Raw genomic sequence first — 21,393 nt, 5'->3', positions numbered from 1 at the left:
TCCAGAAAACTACTGAAAGTAATAGAAGAGTTCAGCAGAGTATCAGGATAGAAGGTAAACATACAAAAATCAGTTGGATTACTCTACACCGACAAAAAGAACAGCGAAGAGGAAATCACCAAATCAATGCCATTTACACTAGAGCCCAAGAAGACAAAATACTTAGCAATAAATCTTACCAGAGATGTAAAAGACTTATACAAAGAAAACTACAAAACACTTCTGCAAGAAAGCAAAAGAGACCTACATAAGTGGAAAAACATACTTTGCTCATGGATAGGAAGACTTAACATTGTAAATATGTCAATTTTACCAAAAGTGATCTATAGATACAATGCAATACCGATCCAAATTCCAACGACATTTTTTAATAAGATGGAGAAACAAATCACCAACTTCATATGGAAGGGGAAGAGGCCCCGGATAAGTAAGGCATTACTGAAAAAGAAGAACAAAGTGAGAGGCCTCACTCTACCTGATTCAAGAACTTATTATACCGCCACAGTAGTCAAAACAGCCTAGTACTGGTACAACAACAGATACATAGACCAATGGAACAGAATTGAGAATCCAGACATAAATTCATCCACATATAAGTAGTTGACATTTGACAAAGTCCCAAGGTCAGTTAACCAGGGAAAAGACAGTCTTTTTAACAAACGGTGCTGGCATAACTGGATATCCATCTGCCAAAAAATGAAACAAACCCATACCTCACACCATGCACAAAAACAAACTCATAATGGATCAAAGACCTAAATATAAAATCTAAAATGATAAAAATCATGGAAGAAAAAATAGGGACAATGTTAGGAGCCCTAATACATGGCATAAACAGTATACAAAACATTACTAACAATGCAGAAGAAAAACTAGATAACTGGGAGCTCCTAAAAATCAAACACCTATGCTCATCCAAACACTTCACCAAAAAAGTAAAAAGATTACCTACAGACTGAGAAGAAGTTTTTAGGTATGACATTTCTGATCAGTGCTTGATCTCTCAAATCTACATGATACAACAAAAACTCAACTACAGAAAGACAACCCAATTAAAAAATGGGCAAAAGATATGAACAGACACTTCACTGAAAGAAATTCAGGTAGGAAACAGGTACATGAGGAAATTCTCACTATCATTAGCCATTAGAGGAATGCAAATCAAAACCACAATGAAAAATCAGTTGGATTCCTCTACACCAACAAAAACAACATCGAAGAGGAAGTCACCAAATCAATGCCATTGACAGTAGCCCCCAAGAATATAAAATACTTAGCAATAAATCTTACCAGAGATGTAAAAGACTTATACAAAGAAAACTACAGAACACTCCTGCAAGAAACCAAAAGAGACTTACGTAAGTGGAATAACATACCTTGCTCGTGGATAGGAAGACTTAACATTATAAAAATGTCTATTCTACCAAAAGTGATCTATACATTTAATGCAATTCCGATCCAAAGCCCAATGACATTCCTTTATGAGATGGAGAAGCAAATCACCAACTTCATATGGAAGGGAAAGAGGCCCCGGATAAATAAGGCATTACTGAAAAAGAAGAACAAAGTGAGAGGCCTTACTTTACCTGATTTTAGAACCTATTATACTGCCACAGTACTCAAAACAGCCTGGTACTTGTACAACAACAGATACATGGACCAACGGAACAGAATTGAGAATCCAGATATAAATCCATCCACATATGAGGAGTTGATATTTGACAAAGACCCCAAAACAGTTAACTGGGGAAAAGACAGTCTTTTTAACAAATGGTGCTGGCATAACTGGATATCGATCTGCAAAAAAATGAAACAAGACCCATACCTCAACTCCATAAACAAAAACTAACTCAAAATGGATCAAAGACCTAAATATAAAATCAAAAACGATAAAGATCATGGAAGAAAAAATAGGGACAATGTTAGGAGCCCTAATACATGGCATAAACAGTATAGAAAACATTATAAAGAATGTAGAAGAAAAACTAGTTAACTGGGAGCTCCTAAAAATCAAACACCTATGCTCATCCAAAGACTTCACCACACTGTTTTTTTTTTTATGCTCATCCAAAGACTTCACCAAAAGAGTAAAAAGACTACCTACAGACTGGGAAAAAGCTTTTAGCCATGACATTTCTGATCAGTGCCTGATCTCTAACATCTACATGATATTGCAAAAACTCAACTGCAAAAAGACAAATAACCCAATTAAAAAATGGGCAAAAGATATGAATAGACACTTCACTAAGGAAGACATTCAGGTAGCTAACAGATGTATGAGGAAATGTTCACGATCATTAGCCATTAGAGAAATGCAGATCAAAACTACAATGAGATTTCATCTCATTCCAACAAGGCTGGCATTACTCCAAAAAACACAAAATAATACATGTTGGAGAGGCTGTGGAGAGATTGAAACACTTATATACTGCTGGTGGGAAGGTAGAATGGCACAACCACTTTGGAAATAGATTTGGCGCTTCCTTTTAAAAAGCTAGAAATAGAACTACCATACGATCCAGCAATCACACTCCTCGGAATATATCCTAGAGAAATAAGAGCCTTTACACAAACAGATATATACACACCCATGTTCACTGCAGCACTGTTTACAATAGCAAAAAGATGGAAGCAATCAAGGTGCACATCAATGGATGAATGGATAAATAAATTATGGTATATTCACACAATGGAATACTATGCATCGGTAAAGAACAGCGATGAATCTGTGAAACATTTCCTAACATGGAGGAAATTGGAAAGCATTATGCTGAGTGAAATTAGTCAGTTGAAAGGACAAATATTTTATAAGACCACAGTTATAGCAACTTGAGAAATACTTTAAACAGAGAAGAAAATATTCTTTGATGGTTATGAGAGCGAGGAGGGAGGGAAGGTGGGAGAGGGGCATTCACTAATTAGACAGTAGATAAGAACTACTTTAGGTGGAGGGCAAGACAAAACACAATACAAGCGAGGTCAGCACAATTGGCCTAAACCAAAAGTAAAGAAGTTTCCTGAATAAACTGAATGCTTTGAAGGCCAGCGTAGCAGGGGCAGGGGTCTGGGGACCATGGTTTCAGGGGATATCTAAGTCAACTGGCATAATAAAATCTATTAAGAAAACATTCTACATCCCACTTTGAAGAGTGGCATCTGGGGTCTTAAACGCTAGCAAGCAGTCATTTAAGACGCATCAATTCATCTGAACCCACCTGGACCAAAGGAGAATGAGGAACATCAACGACACAAGGCAATTATGAGCCCAAGAGACAGAACGGGGTACATAAACCAGAGACTATATCAGCCTGAGACCAGAAGAACTAGATGGTGCCCGGCTACAACAGATGACTGCCCTGACAGGGAACACAACAGAGAACCCCTGAGGGAGCTGGAGAGCAGTGGGATGCAGACCCCAAATTCTCGTGAAAAGACTAGACTTAATGGTTTGACTGAGACTAGAAGGACCCCGGTGGTCATGGCCCCCAGACCTTCTATTGGCCCAGGACAGGAACCGTTCCCAAAGCCAACTCTTCAGTCAGGGTTTGGACTAGCCAGTGGGATGGAGAGGGAAGCTGGTGAGGATTGAGCTTCTTGGATCAGGTGGACACTTGAGACTATGTTGGCATCTCCTGCCTGGAGGGGAGATGAGAGGGTAGAGGGGGTTAGAAGCTGGCGGAATGGACATGAAAAGAGAGAGTCGAGGGAGGGAGAGGGCTGTCTCATAGGGGGAGAGCAACTGGGAGTATGTAGCAAGGTGTATATAAGTTTTTGTGAGAGACTGACTTGATTTGTAAACTTTCACTTAAAGCACAATAAAAATTAAAAAAAAAAGAAAGAATAAGCCAGAAGGTAGGGCCAGATGAAAAGTACAACACAGATATGAGTCACCTGTCAAGTGGCAATACCTGAAAAATGTTTAATCACCCAAACCCGTTCATCATGCTTGTTTGCAGACTCTCTTATCCAGGTCCCAAATGTCTCCTTAACTTTAAGTATTTGTGTCGAATTTCCAATGGAAGAGATCATGGATTCTGCCAGAAGAGGAGAAAGGAAGGTCACTCACCTGCCAGCTATGGCTTTAAGGCACCTGATTTCTGAACTTCAAAACAGGGTGCTTTGTTTCTGTACCTGCTTGTGGGGAATGGTGTTCATGGACTTTCTCATCAGTTTTTCCAACGAAGGTGTCATCATTTGGTATAGCACATGTCTCACCTAAAACAACGGTAATAACCAGAGCAAATGTAGTTGGCATGGTGAAATATGTATAACTTTATTACTGGTGTTTCCCCTACCTCATTCCAGACTCTAGCCCCTTAACGCCCCTCCCACTAGGCTCACCAGGTTTGCTGGTTGCTTGCTTTTAAGCAACACCAAGTCATATGCTTCCAATTTTTCCCCCCTCCTTGTGCGTTCCCAAGAAGCTTTCTCTGACCTCAGTTTCTAGAATAATACAATCCCAAGAGGATGTCAGTAATAGGGAAAAAGTGGCCTGAGCCAGCCCATTCAAGCCCTCAGCGATCTGGGGGAAAGAGAGGCCTGCTGCCACCTTCTTGCCTCTCTCGGCAGGTGGCATCACCATTACAGATGGCACTGTTCTGGAAGGGCTGTCACTTCCAGAGAAGCCGGTGGGGAGGTGCGGGGGAGCAACCTCAGAAACGGGGTGGCTCTGACTGCCAGGGCTTTGCGAGAGGTGCTGAGAGAGGCACTGGAAACCATCAGAGGGAGAAGGAACCTAGAGGCAGGTAGATTTGGAGACATGTGAGTCTCCTCACCACCATTTCCCCTCCTGTCTGCTTGAAGACCAAGAGGGGCACAAGCCCTTCAGGGGCTGCCTGATCCGTGGTCGGTTTGAGGCTACGCCTCCTTTCTCCCTGTGCTGTAATGTGTCATTCTTCACTTGTTCGTGTTCCCCTTGATGAATGAGCTTCATTCAGACCTTTGGTGAAGAGGTGCCTTGAGGTGGCAGGAGAGGAGGACCACGGCCAGTGAGAAGATGCAAGGAGTAGACTGGGCTGGGGCAGGCTGGGGAGAATCTGGCTTTCTGGGAATAAGCCCCACTCACCCAGACAAGCTCTGAGGGGTTAAAATCACCTTGTGATTACTAGACAAAAAGGGTAGCAGCTATAGCTATATCATCACTGTGGAAGCTCACAGAATAATCTGAAGAGATTTCTTTATCAATAAAATCAGGGGGGCTGAACCCTGCATGCTCTCTCAGCTTCTATCAGGCTACATGAACCTGTGTTTCTCTGAAGACCTGTCACCTGATGAGATCAGTCTTGGGTTTGTTAGGACTCCCCAGTATGCATCCTGCTGCCCCCAGGTTTCATCTGGAGTTTCCTCATACTCCACACTTAGGACCTCGGGCTTTGCAGAAGAAAGGAACATAGCAACTCTCCTGTTTTATTCTGAAAAAAAGACCCAAGACCAAGCCTGTTGCTGTTGAGTTGATTCCAACTCAGTGACCTAAACGACAGAGTAGAACTGCCCCATAGGGTTTCCAAGGAGCAAAAGGTGGATTTGAACTGCCAATCTTTTGGCTAGCAGCCATGGCTCTTAACCACTGTGTCACCAGGGTTTCACTCTGAAGAGTGGCTCTCATTAATTCCTGTTGTACTAACCTGACTCTGCAGCTGTGGGAACAGGAGGGGGATGGGAATTTAAAGGCACTGAAGCAGGAGAGAGGGCCAAGTTCAGATGCAGAAGCCTGGCAACTGAGGACCCATTTCTAGCAGGCTGAGTGGAAGATAACAGCCTCTCATTTAAAGCACTTTTCCATCCCCTGCCAACCCAGCCATCTTAGTGGATCTGCAAAGCAGAGTAGAGTGCTTCTTCAGGCCTGATTGTCACTGGCTGACAGAGCCTTTAGCAAATTAGAACCCTGAAGAAGCTCCAGTCACACACTTCTTCTCTCAGGGGAGTGTCCCTGCTCAGCTTTCTCTAAAGGAAGCTGAACAAAGGTCCTGGTGCTAATGGAGGGGAGATGCTGAACACCAGGCAAGGATAAGATCTCCACGATTTAACATTGTGTTGACTTCGGGGCAAAATTATAATCAGCCTCCATTTATTGGGGACTGGTGGCTTCTTTGAAAGCACAGATTCACCCACTCTGACAGTCAACTGCATAACCCCAAAATGTCTTTCAGAAAGAACAGTGAATCAAGTGGAATTAATGACTGTTTAGGAAGGTGGCAGAGAAATCCATGACAGAGAAATTCCAGCTAGGATCCTCTCTGTTTGCCACTGAAGTGAGGACATCACATTGTACCTCATGGTCTAAGGTGAACGGATCCTAGGTCACCTTTATTGGGAAGAAGTTCTAGCATCACCCAAGGAATATTTCTACTAATGTTGTTAGTTGCCATCAAATCAGTTATGACTCATGTCGACTCCAAGTGTGCAGAATAAAACTGCTCCATAGGGTTTTCAAGGCTGTAACATTTTGGAAGCAGATCGCCAGGCCTGTCTTCTGCAGCACCTCTGGGTAGGTTCAAACTGCCTATCTTCAGTTAGTAGTCCAGTGCTTAACCATTTGCGCCACCCAGGGACTTCATTTTTATGAATATAGCCCCTTGATTTCTAATTAGCTTTTATTCCTGCTACCACCCCTGCCATGAACTGGTCACAGAAGAAGTCCTCTTACCCTGCCAGAGGTCAGGCATTCCTTGTCCTTGGCAGGCTTAGGTCTCAAAGTGTGAATTACCATCTCTGAAAGGAAAATGTTCTAAGACCAAGGGGCTTTAGAGTCAGGCAGGCCTGGGTTTGAAACTAGCTCTGCCACTTACTGAGTGACCTTGGGCAAATTACTTTGCTCCTCTAGATTTCAGTTTTCTCTCTCTAAATTGGAGACAGTTATGATTTGTCATCATAGGATTATTGTGAGGATAAAGTGAAAAAAAACAAACAAACTTAAAACAGTGCCTGCTCATTAAACCCAGTGCTGTCTCAGAAAATAGCAGTGGTGATGGTACCACCAGTTGCTGTCCAGTTGATCCTGACTCATGGCACCCCCATGTGTGTCACAGCAGAACCGTGCACCATAGGGTTTTCAGTGGCTGGTTTTTTGGAAGTAAGCCTTTGTTCTGGTCACCTCTGGATGGACTAGAACCTCCAACCTTTCAGTTAGCAATCGAGTGAATTAACCATTTGCATAACCCTGGGATTCTAGTAGTGAGGGCAGTACTATTGTGATTACTTGAGAGGAGTTGACACATCTGAACTCCCCCATCATTTCCCTGAGTATCAGTCAAGCCCTTCATGCTCCCAAAAGTGTATGGTTGCAAGACATTTAGCAGCTTAGCCTTAGACACTGTGTAGAGACTCGGAGACTGGTGGATTTGGACTAGAAGTAGGAACAGCCTGGAGATAAATGAAAGCAGAGGGATAAGAAAACGGGAGGAAAGCCCAATTCTCAATCTACCCCCAGTCCTCATCCCTGGCGCAGATGTCTCTGGCCTCCCATGAATATGTTGCAAGGGGAACTCTCACTTTGGACAAAATCTCCTCCCTCTGTTTTAAAAAAATCTGGTCACAAAGCCTGGCGTGCAGCGCAAGAGTTTGGAATCACTAGTGGAAGCGGCGAGTTCCCTGGGGCAGGGGTTAGTTACCTGTGCACTGGCCGTTAAACATGTTTGGTGGCCGGGGGCCTTTGGATCTTCTGCTTCCGGGTGGTCCCGGAGGACCCGGAGGGCCCTGGGGCCCAGGTGGGCCAGGTGGGCCTTGTTCACCTTTGGCACCTGGATTGGAAAGAGAGAGAGAGATTGATTGATTAAAGAGCCATAAATGGAGATTGGGTTTCACATGAGGGAAAAGGAATAATAAGCAGCTCTAGGGAGTTTCTCTGAGCTTCTGCCTTCCCAAGCATGACTGTACTTTAGCACTTGTTTACACAGAGTTGAGAAAAAAACCCATAGTAGGTACTGAGTACCAACTATGTGCCAGGAACCATTCTGAGAACTTTATAGACCTCCTCGCTATCATTCTCCCCAGCTATTCTGTGAGGTACTGTCATGACCCACCCCCCCACCCCCCCCCGCCCAGTACACTGAGTCCTAGAGAAGTTAATTGACCTGCCCAAGGTCACAACCTGAACAGAGCTGGAACTCAGCTTTAGGTGTGTCTCCCTCCAGAGATCATTCATTTTACATTGGCCAGCATCAGTGGATGTCAGCCCTGGCTGCACATTAGAGTCACCTAATGATCTTTAATAAAACGCTAACACCAGGGTCCTGTTCCAGACCAATTAAATCAGAATGCTGAGGGGTGTGAGTTTGGACACCTGCATTTTTATGCAGCCAGGTATGAGAAGCACTGCTGTATGTGGTAGAAGAAAAATCTCTACTGAGAAATCAGGAACTCATTTAGGTTCTGATTCTATTCAGTGTTCTGATCTTGGGCAGGAAACTTAGCCCTTCTGAGCCTGTTTTCTCATTTCCAAATTGAGTCTCATAATCCCTGGCCTGGCCTGCCCTGGGAGACTCCAATGAGGTCACTGCTGTGAATGCTTTGAAAGCTGTAATCCTACACACCAGTAGGCACCCATTCCTCTAATTTGAGGTGGCTGATGTGGGTGCTGCCCTTTGCAGGGGCCCTTGGTTCTGGAGCTTCCATAAAGATACTACTTGGCTGGGCTGTTCAGTCCTTTGTTTCTGCCCTCCTGTCCTGAGCTGAGACTGGTGATCTAAGGTCTAAGCTGCCTCTTCCCACCCAGACCAAGTGAGCCTCTTCAGTCTCTCTAGAGTGACCAGGTAGGGACCTATGGGCCAGAGCAGACATGATCCAACCCTCCACACCTTCTCCCCTCTCTGCCCAGTGGCACACTCAGCTGTGGTCTGGTCTCTTGAATTGGGGTACACTCAGGGATGGCGTTTTTCTGAATGGTTTACTGTCACTTCACTTGCTCAGCAGAAAGGGGAATGTGGTATCCTGGATACAGATTTTCCATATAACTGAAGCACAACATGGTCTTATATTTTCCAAGTATAACCTGTGTATACCATTCTGTAAAAATATGTTTTACTTTTTAGGCATTTTGCATAGCACCGTCCCCTGTTTATGAAACAAATTATGCTAAACAGAATTTAATCTTATCTTGAAGCTTTTGGCCTGGCAAATTGTAGGTGCTAAATAAATGCTGAATGGATGGATGCGTGCATGGGTGGGTGAGTTATGCAGGGTCATTATTCTGAACATCTGCCATCCTAGCTTCCGGGGGACAGATAATCATATCTTACTCATTTTCATATTCCCAGCTACTAGCACAGTCCCTGACTCATAAAAGTTGTTCTCTGTTTTCAACAAATGCTTATTGGATATATTAATAGGATAGTTACGTTTTTATGACATAAACTGTCCAAGTACTACACTGTGCTTTTAAAATTCTTCTGCCTCCTCTCCTCCCCCACTACAGTCAGATGTCTCCCATGTGATGATTTCTGTGTGGAGCTAGCTGTCCCTTCCCTCTTCCCAGACAGATACCAAATATTAGCTTTTAATCTGGGTTGGAAACCAGAGAAAAGAAAATCAGCAACCAAATTTTGCTCTAACTTTATGTCAAAAGCTTAGGATAAGGGCCTGAGAATGGCTCTACCTCTACTATGAAGAAAATGCATGTACTCTTTGCCATTTTGTCCTCTAAGCTACCTTAAGTTGCTTACTTGTCCTGTACCAGATTGTGCTGGATTTAAATAGATATTTGGGAAAAGGAAGCTTCCTTCATCCTATTTCAACCCAAACATGACTTTTAGACCTGAGTTACCTAAATGAATTATTCTTGGAGCCCAGATTTGGTCTTGCCCATATTAGAGTAACATGAATAGTTCCTCCGTTTTCAAAGCACAGAACTCTAGAGCATGCTGCCAGCCAGGTGCCTACAAAAGGTAAACAAGGAGAGAAGACCCACAGCAGCTCTTGTATTAAAAACCAGGCAGACTTCTGGGTCCACGTGCCTCAAAGGGAGCCAGAGAACGGGTCTCTTACCTGCCAGGAGCACATCGTTGGACACATCCCCTTTCTCTCCCTTTTCACCCTTCTGCCCTGGTGGGCCCTCGTTTCCGGTCAGGCCCAGTTCACCAGGGTCTCCCTTTTCTCCTTTTCCCCCTGGATTTCCTGTGGCTCCAGGTTGCCCTGAGAATAAATAGCATATTAACCTGTCATGCAAGAAATTTTAGAGAAAAATAATACTGTACTTTGTACTTTTGAGATAAAGCAGCTTTAAAAACCAAACACTTGCATCATTAAAGAATAATATTTCTGAGTGGCTCTGCTGGAATATTTTTAGAGAACTTTGGCTGGGCCAACAGGTTGGAGAGAGGAGTGAAGCACAGAGGGGGCAATGGCAGCAACAGCAGAGAGCAAGTGAGGCCTGATCACAAGGCTGGGTGTTGCCACCTACACCATTTAGTTTATTTCTCCCAACAGATTGGGGTGGCCAACTAGGCAGTTATCCTTACTCTCATTTTACAGAAGTTGAAACTAAGGCCTAGAGTAGACATGAATGATGCTACTAATTACAGAGCAAAGGTCCTCTGATTCCATTTCCAGTGTTCTTTCTGTGACATTCCAATTCAAAATGATTTTAATCAAAACAGCAAAGCAGGTAAGGTTGCTTTAGGAAAAGCATTAAATAAGGGCAGTGATAGTGTGAGCAAAATGTAATGGGTGAGATTTCTGTTTCTGCTCACGGAGACTCATCACTACCGGAACTATGGTCCTGCCCACACAGCTGGAAACTGGTCAAGATCTATGTTCATATACAATTCTCAGAGCTCACACAGGGGCTAGCTCTCATTCCCATCAGTTAGTATCGAGAGACTCATAAAATAATGGAATTTTGGGTAAAGCCCTCAGAAGAATCTTACCAAAAAAAAAAAAAATTGCTGTTGAGTTGACTCTGATTCATGGCAACCCATGTGTGTCAGAGGATCACTGTACTCCACAGGATTTTCAATGTTGTTTTTTTGGAAGTAGGTTGCCAGGCCTTTCTTCCCAGGTGACTCTGGGTGGACTTGAACGGCCAACCTTTTGATCAGCAGCCAAGCATGTTAGCCATTTGCATATCCAGGTACTCCCTTGTCTTTATACAAAAACAAAACCCAAGCCCACTGCCATCAAGTCGATTCTGACTTATAGGTGACCCTACAGGACACAGTGGAACTGCCCCATAGGGTTCCCAAGGCTATAAATCTTTACAGAAGCAGACTGCCACATCTTTCTCCTGTGGAATGGCTGGTGGGTTCAAACCATCAACCTTTCAGTTAGCAGCTGAATGTTTAATCACTGCGCCACCAGGGCTCCTCCTCTTGTCTTTATAATGGGGCTAAATTAACCTGAGAATAAAGGCTGCTCTGGACCTGCCATAATAAAGCTTAACAACAAGCTTCAAAAAGATCATATTGATCTGCAAATAATTTAACTGCTTGCCAGAATAGGGTTCAAAATTTGAATCATTCAATCAGTGTAATTCACCATATTAACAAATCAAATAAGAAAAATCATGCAGTTATCTCAATGTAGAAAAGGCATTTGATACAATTAATACCTGTTCTTAATAAAAATATTCATCAAACTAGAAATAGAAGGGAACTTCCTCAATCTGAAAAAGAACATTCACAAAAAACCTACAGTCAACATCATCCTTAGCAGTAAAAGACTAAATGGTTTTCTTCTAACCAGGAAAAAGACAAGGATATCCTCTTGTATTTCTTCTTACCACTTTACTGGATGTCGTAATCAATGCAATAGGCAAGAAAAAAAGGTGTACCGATTGAGAAGGAAGAACTAAAACTTTATTTGTAGAAAATACGATTGTTGGCCAATACCCATTCTCCAACTGTCATCCTTCTGGCTTTGCAATTATCTTCCCTCCAGATTTAAAATCAAATCTAGACCTTCTCCTCCCCTCCCCGCAACCTTCTGCCAGCCCCATAGGATACTAATGCTATTTTCCCAAGAGAATCATAGAATTCCAGATTGGAAGACACCTTAGAAGTCAGTTGGATCAACTTCCCATGCAATCTCAGAAGCCTTTCTATTTTACTTGGTTGTCTCTTAGGTTCCTTCATTGATGGGAAGGTCACAACTACATTACAACACACCGTAGATTGAACCTGCATCAAAGGCAATTATTCCCTAAAACATAACACTAGAGCTCTCAACATCTTTCATTTACCCCTGAAGAGTGGTAAATTTCCAAAATGGTTTCTGCTCTCTTATATTCAAGGGACCCTACAGAGACCATTTCAAGGAAGACATCAGTGCATGAAAGAAACCCAATGTGCTGGTCACTGTAAATGTAGTGAACAAAGATACATTTGCTAGATTTCAGTCAACCATGTACAAACACCCCAGTATCTCAGTGAAAACCATGGAAACCGGCGATAGCACAAGCCCTGGGTTCCCTGCCTTTGTCAGTGGTAATCTCAGGCTGGCACTGTGCACTGGCTGAGGAGCTGGGGGATAGAGTTGAGAAGGATGTGAAGAAGGGTGGGGGAAATCCCTCCATTGTTAGCAGAAGGCTCTGCCATGGATTCACCAATACAGAGGACAATGACGCCTCTTAACAGCTCATAGCTCACAATGCATTTCTCCCGACAGTACTGAAAAGCCATCACTCTGGGTCATCCCTGCCCATGGGTCACCAAGACATGTTGCTGGAAAGTGGCTCACTCATTGAGAAAGGCCCTTATGTGGGGACCTCTGCACAGGCAGACATTCTTTTGTCCCAGTATTTTAAATAGACAATTTGGCACATTATCTGATGGAGACAAAAGATAAGAACGTTGCCATAGAGTCCAGCCAGCACAATGCACCAAGTATAACTGAAACCTCCTAAAGGTGTCACATGGCCCAGATTTAGCAGTGCTCAGGGAAATGATATCTGCTTTAGGATTTTCTTTTAAAGTATTTATTCTAGTCACAAAGAGCCTTTCTGCACCATCATCCAATTTCCTCTTCCTTTCATTTCCTCCTCTAATGACTTTCATTTCTCTCTTAAAAAGGCCATATGTGACATAGGGAAATGTTCATACTGCAGTGCAGCCTCGTAGGTGCAGGTATTTAAAAAAGATAGAGATATTAAATACCTTTGCTTCAGAATGCATTTTGACTCTGAGCTGGGGTTTCAGCTACCATTTTCAAGCTTCAGTTAAGAAAGGACAGGGACATTCTGTGTACAAAGCCTGTCTTTGCTCTCTTGTTGACCATCACCTCTGACAAAGCATCACCTGACCTTGGTTGGTAAGACTGCCTTGCTGCTCATTGACCATGGTGTCAGAAATAAACAAAACCTAATCACCACTCACCATCAGAGGACCTTTGCATGGCATTATCTCCCCTGCCCTGACCTACAGAGGTCAGGGCTGAGAGCTGTGCACACTGACACTAATGTGGTCTGGGCCCTGGCACTGCTTGACCCATGACTCCTCGCTGGCTTCCTGTTGGCACGTTCTGCTGGGAGAAGAAAGGCCAGATTCTACTTGCCTAACTTCTGTGCTGGAAATGGGCCTCTGCTGTTTCCCTTTCTTGGTGGTGCCCATACAAAACGAACAGTTTACCAGCACTGGATTTGGGGTTGTGTGAATGTCTCTGGGCAGGGTCAATGCTGTCTTCACAGCAGGGGGTGAGGGAGGATGTTTTAGCTTGGGCAAAACCACGTGCTGCCAGCTCTGGCAAGGGAAAGGGGGCTAGGGGGTGTCACACAAAACCCAGTCCCAAGACATGAATAAGGAGGAGGACACTATTTCTATTTTCATGGGGATTTGATTTTTAAAGACAATGCAGTGTTAACTCTTAAGTGAGAATATGAGAGATAAACAGAGAAGGAATGTTTTGTTCTGTTAGACACAAGGCTGTTATGAGCTGGAGCTGACTCGATGGCAACTAACAACAACAACACAGCAGTGGACTTGAAATCTGGACACCATATTACAGTTGTTATAACTCAACCCCCTCAGTCTATAGATGAGAAGACCCAGGCCCAGATGGTGGAGTGACTTGCCCAAGGCCTCAGAGCCCAGTCAAGGATTGAGCCAAGTGCTCCCTCCACTGTTCACCTCTGCCTTGAAAGCAGGTAACAGTAGATGCATCACCCACTCTGTCTAGGTGGAAGGTTATTACTCACTGAAATGTGCCTTCTCTCAAATGCCCTGCAGTCTGCCCAGAAAGACTGGAACCCTTCCAGCCCTGCCAGTAAGACCCAACATCGGGGCTCAGGCTGGAAGGACTCGAGCCCTATATTCTTCTCCAATCAGTGGCACCAGCTGTAGAGGCCTGTATTTCCTTCTTGCTTGTTCCTGCCCTGGGGTACCCCCAATTACCCCACTTTTACAGCTTGGGTCCAATTCCCTTGAACAAAGAAGTTGCATGTCATTGTGCTTAGAGCAGGGGCCCAGGTGTCAGAGCGACCTGGATCCATGTCCTGCCTTCCCCACCTATTAGCCATTTGACATTAGGCAAGTTACTGCCATCCATTTAACAGTATTTGTTGAGTTCTGTCGCTAGGCAAAGACTGTGCAATAATGGACCTCACATTCTACCTAGGGTGTCAGACCATAAACATGTCAACGAATAAAACAAATTACTCTGTCAGAGGGATAAATTCTTTGAAAGAGAGCAGGGATGTGACTGCAGGGCAAGGCAGGGGCTAGACACGGATCAGGGATGATCTTGCAGGGGAGGTGGCACCTGAGCTGACACCTGCACTGTGAGAAGGCTGCAGCCACGTGAAGGGCAGGGGAGGGCCCTGCAGGCAGTGCAAAGGCTCTGAGGCCATGGCGAGCTTGGCCTATCTGAGAAACAGAAAGATAAGGTTTCTTCATCTAGAAAAAACGTTGCTAATAAAAATATCCCTCCCCAATGAGTTGTTGTGAGGATTAAGTGAGGTATGTATCAAAACCAAAACCAAACCCACTGCCGTCGAGTTGATTTGGACTCATAGTTGTGAGAGCTGTGCACGCTGACTGTGTGTGTGTGTGTGTGCACACTAACTAGTGGGGCCAGGCCCTGGCACTACTTGTCCCGGGACTCCTCGCCGGCTTCCTGTCAGCGCATTCTGCCAGGAAAGGAAAGGTCAGAGCCTGCTCTTAGGGCAGAGCAGAACTTCCCCATAGGGTTTCCAAGGCTATAATCTTTATGAATTGGTATCAACTCGATAGTAACGGGTTAATCTTTACAAAAGGAAAGTGCCACAGCTTTCTCCCGCCCTGTGGGTTCGAACTGCTGACCTTTCGGTTAGCAGCCGAGCACTTAAGCAGGGCACCACCAGGGCTCCTTAAGATAAATGTGCAGAGCACTTAGCAGAGGGCCTGGCAGTAAATGGTGACTATATGTCCAGGAGAGTGTGAGACCCACTCATCTGCGGCTTCTGCCTGGCCTAGAGTCACCCTAACGTGACCCTGTCTCAGTGGAACACAGTCCCTTTTTCCTTTTTGAAAACAGCACGAGTTGTTCTCTCTTTCTGGAATGTGTTCCCACTCCCCCCTTCCTCCACCCCCTGCCTGACAAACCACTAATGACCCTTTAGCCCTCCGCTTAAATAACTGCCGTTTCTCTGACAGCCCAACCCTGGCCAGGCAGCACAGAGCCATACACATTGTCAGGCCTCTCCCCTGAGTAAGATGCTGCATGGCCTTCCTGGGGGCTGACAGCGAGACCCACTCATCTGCAGCTTCTGCCTGGCCTGGCCCTAGCCTCCAACCTCCCCTCCTTTCTGGCATCCGTCGCCCACCCCCAGACCCGTGTGTGTGTGTGTGTGTGTGTATGCCACTAGGACCACTCCCTCCCTAGCTCTCTCATCCTTCAGGTCTGACCTAAGTAGTTACTTCCCTGACCCTCCCTATTACTGTAGCACTCTGCTCTTTGCTTCAAACATGTATCTTCCATCATAGTACAGATGTATTTGATTGTTGTATTTGATTGGTGACTGGGTGGGTTAGAACTGCCCTCCTTTAGGATAGTGTATTCTCGTTTGCTTCTTAAATTAAGGCTGATAAATTATATTTTCCCCCGTTAGATTCTGTGGCCCAAGAAGGCAGGGACCGTGTCAATATTGGCTCACCTTTGTGTCTCCCATACCTGGCCAAAAGTGGGCACTCAATCAAAAATTGTTAAGCTAGTGGATCAATGAAGAATCTCTCTGCCTTACGGAACTCTGGGCAAAATAAATGCTGGATAAAAAAAAAAAGGTGCATGTTCTCAGAGCTTGATAAACTGCAAGATGCCTTGACCTGCACCCTTTCCCTCCCATACCCTCCATACCCCATACTGGAGCCTGCTGGAGCCTCCTGACACCTCAGCTGAGTGGTAATTCCTGCAGGAGGGTGGAGGTGTGACCATGTTGTCCTGAAGACGAGAGTCTGACTTGTCCTTGCCCTGGAGCAGGGCTCAGGCCTTGCATTTGGGAGAGACCAGAGGGCAAGTGTTGGGAGAGGGGTGAAGCCTTTGGTTGTCCTGGCCGGTCCCCCTGCTGTCCTGAAGGCTATCCATGTGCCTAGAGAGCCCCTGTGCAGCCCTGGCGGTGTGCTAGTTTCCTCAGGCTCCCAAGTGGGGCGGGCAGGCCCAGGGTCTGGGCACCATCTCCTTAGAATGGGTGGTCCTGAGAGGGGTCCAGCCACAGCAGGCGGGGGCAAAGACACTGGTAGTTGGGGAGCACATTCTACCCTCCCTGTGGGGAGCCAGGCCAGGGAATTTGCCTGCAACCAGAGCCAGCTGAGGGGCTGCTGCCCAGCCTCCCAGCCAACCCAGGTCAAAGCCAGCCCTGGGAAGCTGACCTTTGGAGGCATGGAAGCCAAGCTGGTGGCTGGAAAGGTCAGTGCCAGGCAGGCAGGACGAGGCTCAGCGTGAGGCCCAGAGGCCCAAGTCATCTTCAGAGGGCCAACACGGCAAAGGGAGGAAACACCTGGTCTGGGAGTGGCAGGGCTTTCCTTATGCCTCCAGGCTAGCCCTAGAGCCCCAGTTCCTTGCTAAAGAGACTATCCCCAGCTGGGGCAAGCTCCATTCTGGGGGACCAAGAATTCATCCTACCACTGTAAGAGCACTGAGTGCCAGGCAGGATGGGGAACCATCCAGGGCTCAGGAAGGGGTAGGGGAGGGAAAGCCCAGCTTTGGGGCCTCTGGCCAGTGACCAGAGACAGTGAGGTCCTTCTTCTGGAGTTTGATGGGTCCAGGTTAGAGTCTGGGCTGGCCCAGGGCTGAGCAATGTTTCAAATAACCCTTGACTTTTTGTACACCAAGAGCTGAGGTAGTTTGCCACCTCCCCTGGCCTAGGGCAGGGGGCCCTCTGCTGGGGCCCTTGGTGACTCAGGTTGTATCCTCAAGTTTAGTGTAGGCATCTTGGTCTAGTGTTCCTGACCCCAAGGGGCCTTCCTCACAGGGAGATTGCTGTATCTTTTCTGATGTTCCTGTGGGATATGGGTCACCCTTCACGGATACCCAGGTTCCACACTGTCTCACCTCCCACACCGCTCTCACCTCCCCTTCCTTTCTGCAGTCTCAGCACAGCGCCTGACTGTGCCTTTTCAAAGATGTATCAGGGCATGTCCTTCTCTGCTTAAAATCCTCCCTACTGTGCTCTGAGCGAAAGCCAGAATTCTTTTTTTTTTTTTTTATTAACTTTTATTGAGCTTCAAGTGAACGTTTACAAATCAAGTCAGTCTGTCACATATAAGTTTATATACACCTTACTCCATACTCCCACTTGCTCTCCCCCTAATGAGTCAGCCCTTCCAGTCTCTCCTTTCGTGACAGTTTTGCCAGCTTCCAACTCTATCTTCCCATCCCCCCTCCAGACAGGAGATGCCAACACAGTCTCAAGTGACCACTTGATATAATTAGCTCACTCTTCATCAGCATCTCTCACCTACCCACTGTCCAGTCCCTTTCATGTCTGATGAGTTGTCTTCGGGGATGGTTCCTGTCCTGTGCCAACAGAAGGTTTGGGGACCATGACCGCTGGGATTCCTCTAGTCTCAGTCAGACCATTAAGTATGGTCTTTTTATGCGAATTTGGGGTCTGCATCCCACTGATCTCCTGCTCCCTCAGGGGTTCTCTGTTGCGCTCCCTGTCAGGGCAGTCATCGATTGTGGCCGAGCACCAACTAGTTCTTCTGGTCTCAGGATGATGTAGGTCTCTGGTTCATGTGGCCCTTTCTGTCTCTTGGGCTCTTAGTTGTCGTGTGGCCTTGGTGTTCTTCATTCTCCTTTGCTCCAGGTGGGTTGAGACCAATTGATGCATTTTAGATGGCTGCTTGTTAGCATTTAAGACCCCAGATGCCACATTTCAAAGTGGGATGCAGAATGTTTTCATAATAGAATTATTTTGCCAATTGACTTAGAAGTTCTCTTAAACCATGGTCCCAAAACCCCCGCCCTTGCTCCGCTGACCTTTGAAGCATTCATTTTATCCCGGAAGTTTCTTTGCTTTTGGTCCAGTCCAGTTGAGCTGACCTTCCATGTATTGAGTATTGTCCTTCCCTTCACCTAAAGCAGTTCTAATCTATTAATTAATCAGTAAAAAACCCTCTCCCACCCTCCCTCTCTCCCCCCCTCGTAACCACAGAAGTATGTGTTCTTCTCAGTTTATACTATTTCTCAAGATCTTATAATAGTGGTCTTATAAAATATTTGTCCTTTTGCAACTGACTCATTTCACTCAGCATAATGCCTTCCAGGTTCCTCCATGTTATGAAATGTTTCACAGAATCGTCACTATTCTTTATCGATGCGTAGTATTCCATTGTGTGAATATACCACAATTTATTTAGCCATTCATCCGTTGATGCACACCTTGGTTGCTTCCAGCTTTTTGCTATTGTAAACAGAGCTGCAATAAATGTGGGTGTGCATATATCTGTTTGTGTGAAGGCTCTTATTTCTCTAGGGTATATTCCGAGGAGTGGGATTTCTGGGTCGTATGGTAGTTCTATTTCTAACTGTTTAAGATATTGCCAGATAGATTTCCAAAGTGGTTGTACCATTTTACATTCCCACCAGCAGTGTATAAGAGTTCCAATCTCTCCACAGCCTCTCCAACATTTACTATTTTGTGTTTTTTGGATTAATGCCAGCCTTGTTGGAGTGAGATGGAATCTCATCGTAGTTTTAATTTGCATTTCTCTAATGGCTAATGATCGAGAGTATTTTCTCATGTATCTGTTAGCTGCCTGAATATCTTCTTTAGTGAAGTATGTGTTCATATCCTTTGCCCACTTCTTGATTGGGTTGTTTGTCTTTTTGTGGTTGAGTTTTGACAGAATCATATAGATTTCAGAGATCAGGCGCTGGTTGGAGATGTCATAGCGGAAAATTCTTTCCCAGTCTGTAGGTGGTCTTTTTACTCTTTTGGTGAAGTCTTTAGATGAGCATAGGTGTTTGATTTTTAGGAGCTCCCGGTTATCTGGTTTCTCTTCGTCATTTTTGGTAATGTTTTGTATTCTGTTTATGCCTTGTATTATGGCTCCTAACGTTGTCCCTATTTTTTCTTCCATGATCTTTATCGTTTTAGTCTTTATGTTTAGGTCTTTGATCCACTTGGAATTAGTTTTTGTGCATGGTGTGAGGTATGGGTCCTGTTTCATTTTTTTGCAAATGGATATCCGGTTATGCCAGCACCATTTGTTAAAAAGACTATCTTTCCCCCCATTAACTGACTCTGAGCCTTTGTCAAATATCAGCTGCTCGTATGTGGATGGATTTATATCTGGGTTCTCAATTCTGTTCCACTGGTCTATGTGTCTGTTGTTGTACCAGTACCAGGCTGTTTTGACTACTGTGGCTATATAATAGGTTCTGAAATCAGGTAGAGTGAGGCCTCCCACTTTCTTCTTCTTTTTCAGTAATGCTTTGCTGAAAGCCAGAATTCTTAAAATGCACAAGGCTGACTTGATTTGAGCTTGACTTGTTACCTCTGTGGTCTCAACTCCATCACTCCAACTTCTCATCCTCTTTGCTCTGGCACCCTGGCCTCCTTGCTGTCCCTCAAACTCGTGGGCACACTGCACTCAATCTCTGCCTGGAGCCCTCTTCCCCAGGTATCATGAGACCCGCTCATCTCCTCCAGGTGTTTGCTCAGAGCTCCTTCTTAGGGGGGGGTTATCTGTAGCTGCCATTGAGTCAGCCCCCGACTCATGGCAACCTCACGCACAACGGAATAAAATGTTTCCCAGTCCTGCACCATCTCCATGATTCGCCGCTGATCTGATCTTTGTGATTTACACAGGGTTTTCATTGGCTGGTGTTTGGAAGCAGATTTCAGGTCTTTCTTCCTAGACTGTCTTAGTCTGGAAGCTCCATTGAAACCTGTTCAGCATCATAGCAACATGCAAGCCACCTGGGTTTCCCACATGGAAGGTAAGAATTCTACTACTAAACCACCAATGGAATCCAAAATTAGATCCCCTACATTTCCTATCCCCTCTCTCTGCTCTATTTTTCCTCCTTAGCACTTATCACCTTGTAACAGGCCATATAGTATACTTGTCTATCTTGTTTATTGTCTGTCCCCCAAACCAGAATGTAAACTTCATGAAGGCAGGGGTTTTAGCAATTTTTTCATTTCTGGATTCCCAGCATCTAGAACAGTGCCTGGTGTGTGGCAGGCACTCGGTAAGTACAAGCTCATCTCCTCAAGGCCAGGGATCTGTCTCAAGCCTTTCAGAAACTCACTCCTTTTCCCGCTTGCCTCAGCCCCAGTGCTAGCATGGTACCCCTATAGTAAACCACCTGCCAGGAAGTCGATTCCAACTCATGACAACCCCATGTGTGTCAGAGTAGAACTGTGCTCCATAGAGTCTTCAATGGCGGATATTTCAGAAGTAGATCGCAAGGCCTTTCTTCTAAAGTGCCTCTGGGTGGACTGGAACCACCAAACTTTTGGTAGCAGGTGAGTGCATTAACCACTTGCACCACAACCTCATAATACTCACTGCTGAGTCCTTAGGACTGGATCACATTTTTTTTAGTTTTCCCAGGATAAACCAAATGTCCACATACTGAGTCATTATTATTCTATGCTATGCTCATTTATAATTATCATCCTACATGTAATGATCCATTACTCCTACATAATTCTGACTGTAATTGCTGGCCTGTGTACCCTGAGCTGACCTGGGCTGTGCATGACACATTTCCATAGAAGCTGCCTCCAAGGAGCATGAGCAGGTAGGCTTTGCCAAGTAGCCACGGTGCTCAGCAGATACCTCCCTGTCCATTGGATTCACTTAAATCGCTTGTGGGGATAAGAACAGAGGTCCTGGAAGGGGTAGTAACTGTGCTATCTGCAAGAATTTTATAGTGTTTCCTCTAGCTCAGGTCTTGTCTAAATGAGTTTGGGTACTAGAGCCAAGAGGTCAAAAAGACACAAGAGGGTGTGGTGGAGCCAGGCCTTCCAAGGAGCCT

General features: G+C 45.1%; 1 protein-coding gene across 1 annotated transcript in view; it reads right to left on the bottom strand.

The window, feature by feature from the left end:
* Nucleotides 1–21,393, bottom strand: part of GLDN (gliomedin) — a 140,460-nt gene that overhangs the window by 12,678 nt on the left and 106,389 nt on the right. The window contains exons 5-8 of the mRNA XM_049904987.1: nucleotides 9,982–10,128; nucleotides 7,611–7,739; nucleotides 4,132–4,215; nucleotides 3,909–4,034 (exon numbers count right to left, since the gene is read on the bottom strand). Of these exons, the coding sequence (XP_049760944.1) occupies nucleotides 3,909–4,034; nucleotides 4,132–4,215; nucleotides 7,611–7,739; nucleotides 9,982–10,128 (486 nt within the window). The remainder of the gene's footprint in view (nucleotides 1–3,908; nucleotides 4,035–4,131; nucleotides 4,216–7,610; nucleotides 7,740–9,981; nucleotides 10,129–21,393) is intronic.

This window comes from Elephas maximus, chromosome 12 (genome assembly GCF_024166365.1).
Source record: "Elephas maximus indicus isolate mEleMax1 chromosome 12, mEleMax1 primary haplotype, whole genome shotgun sequence".
NCBI classification, from domain to species: Eukaryota; Metazoa; Chordata; class Mammalia; order Proboscidea; family Elephantidae; genus Elephas; species Elephas maximus.
This window is presented reverse-complemented; position numbering and strand designations above follow the sequence as displayed.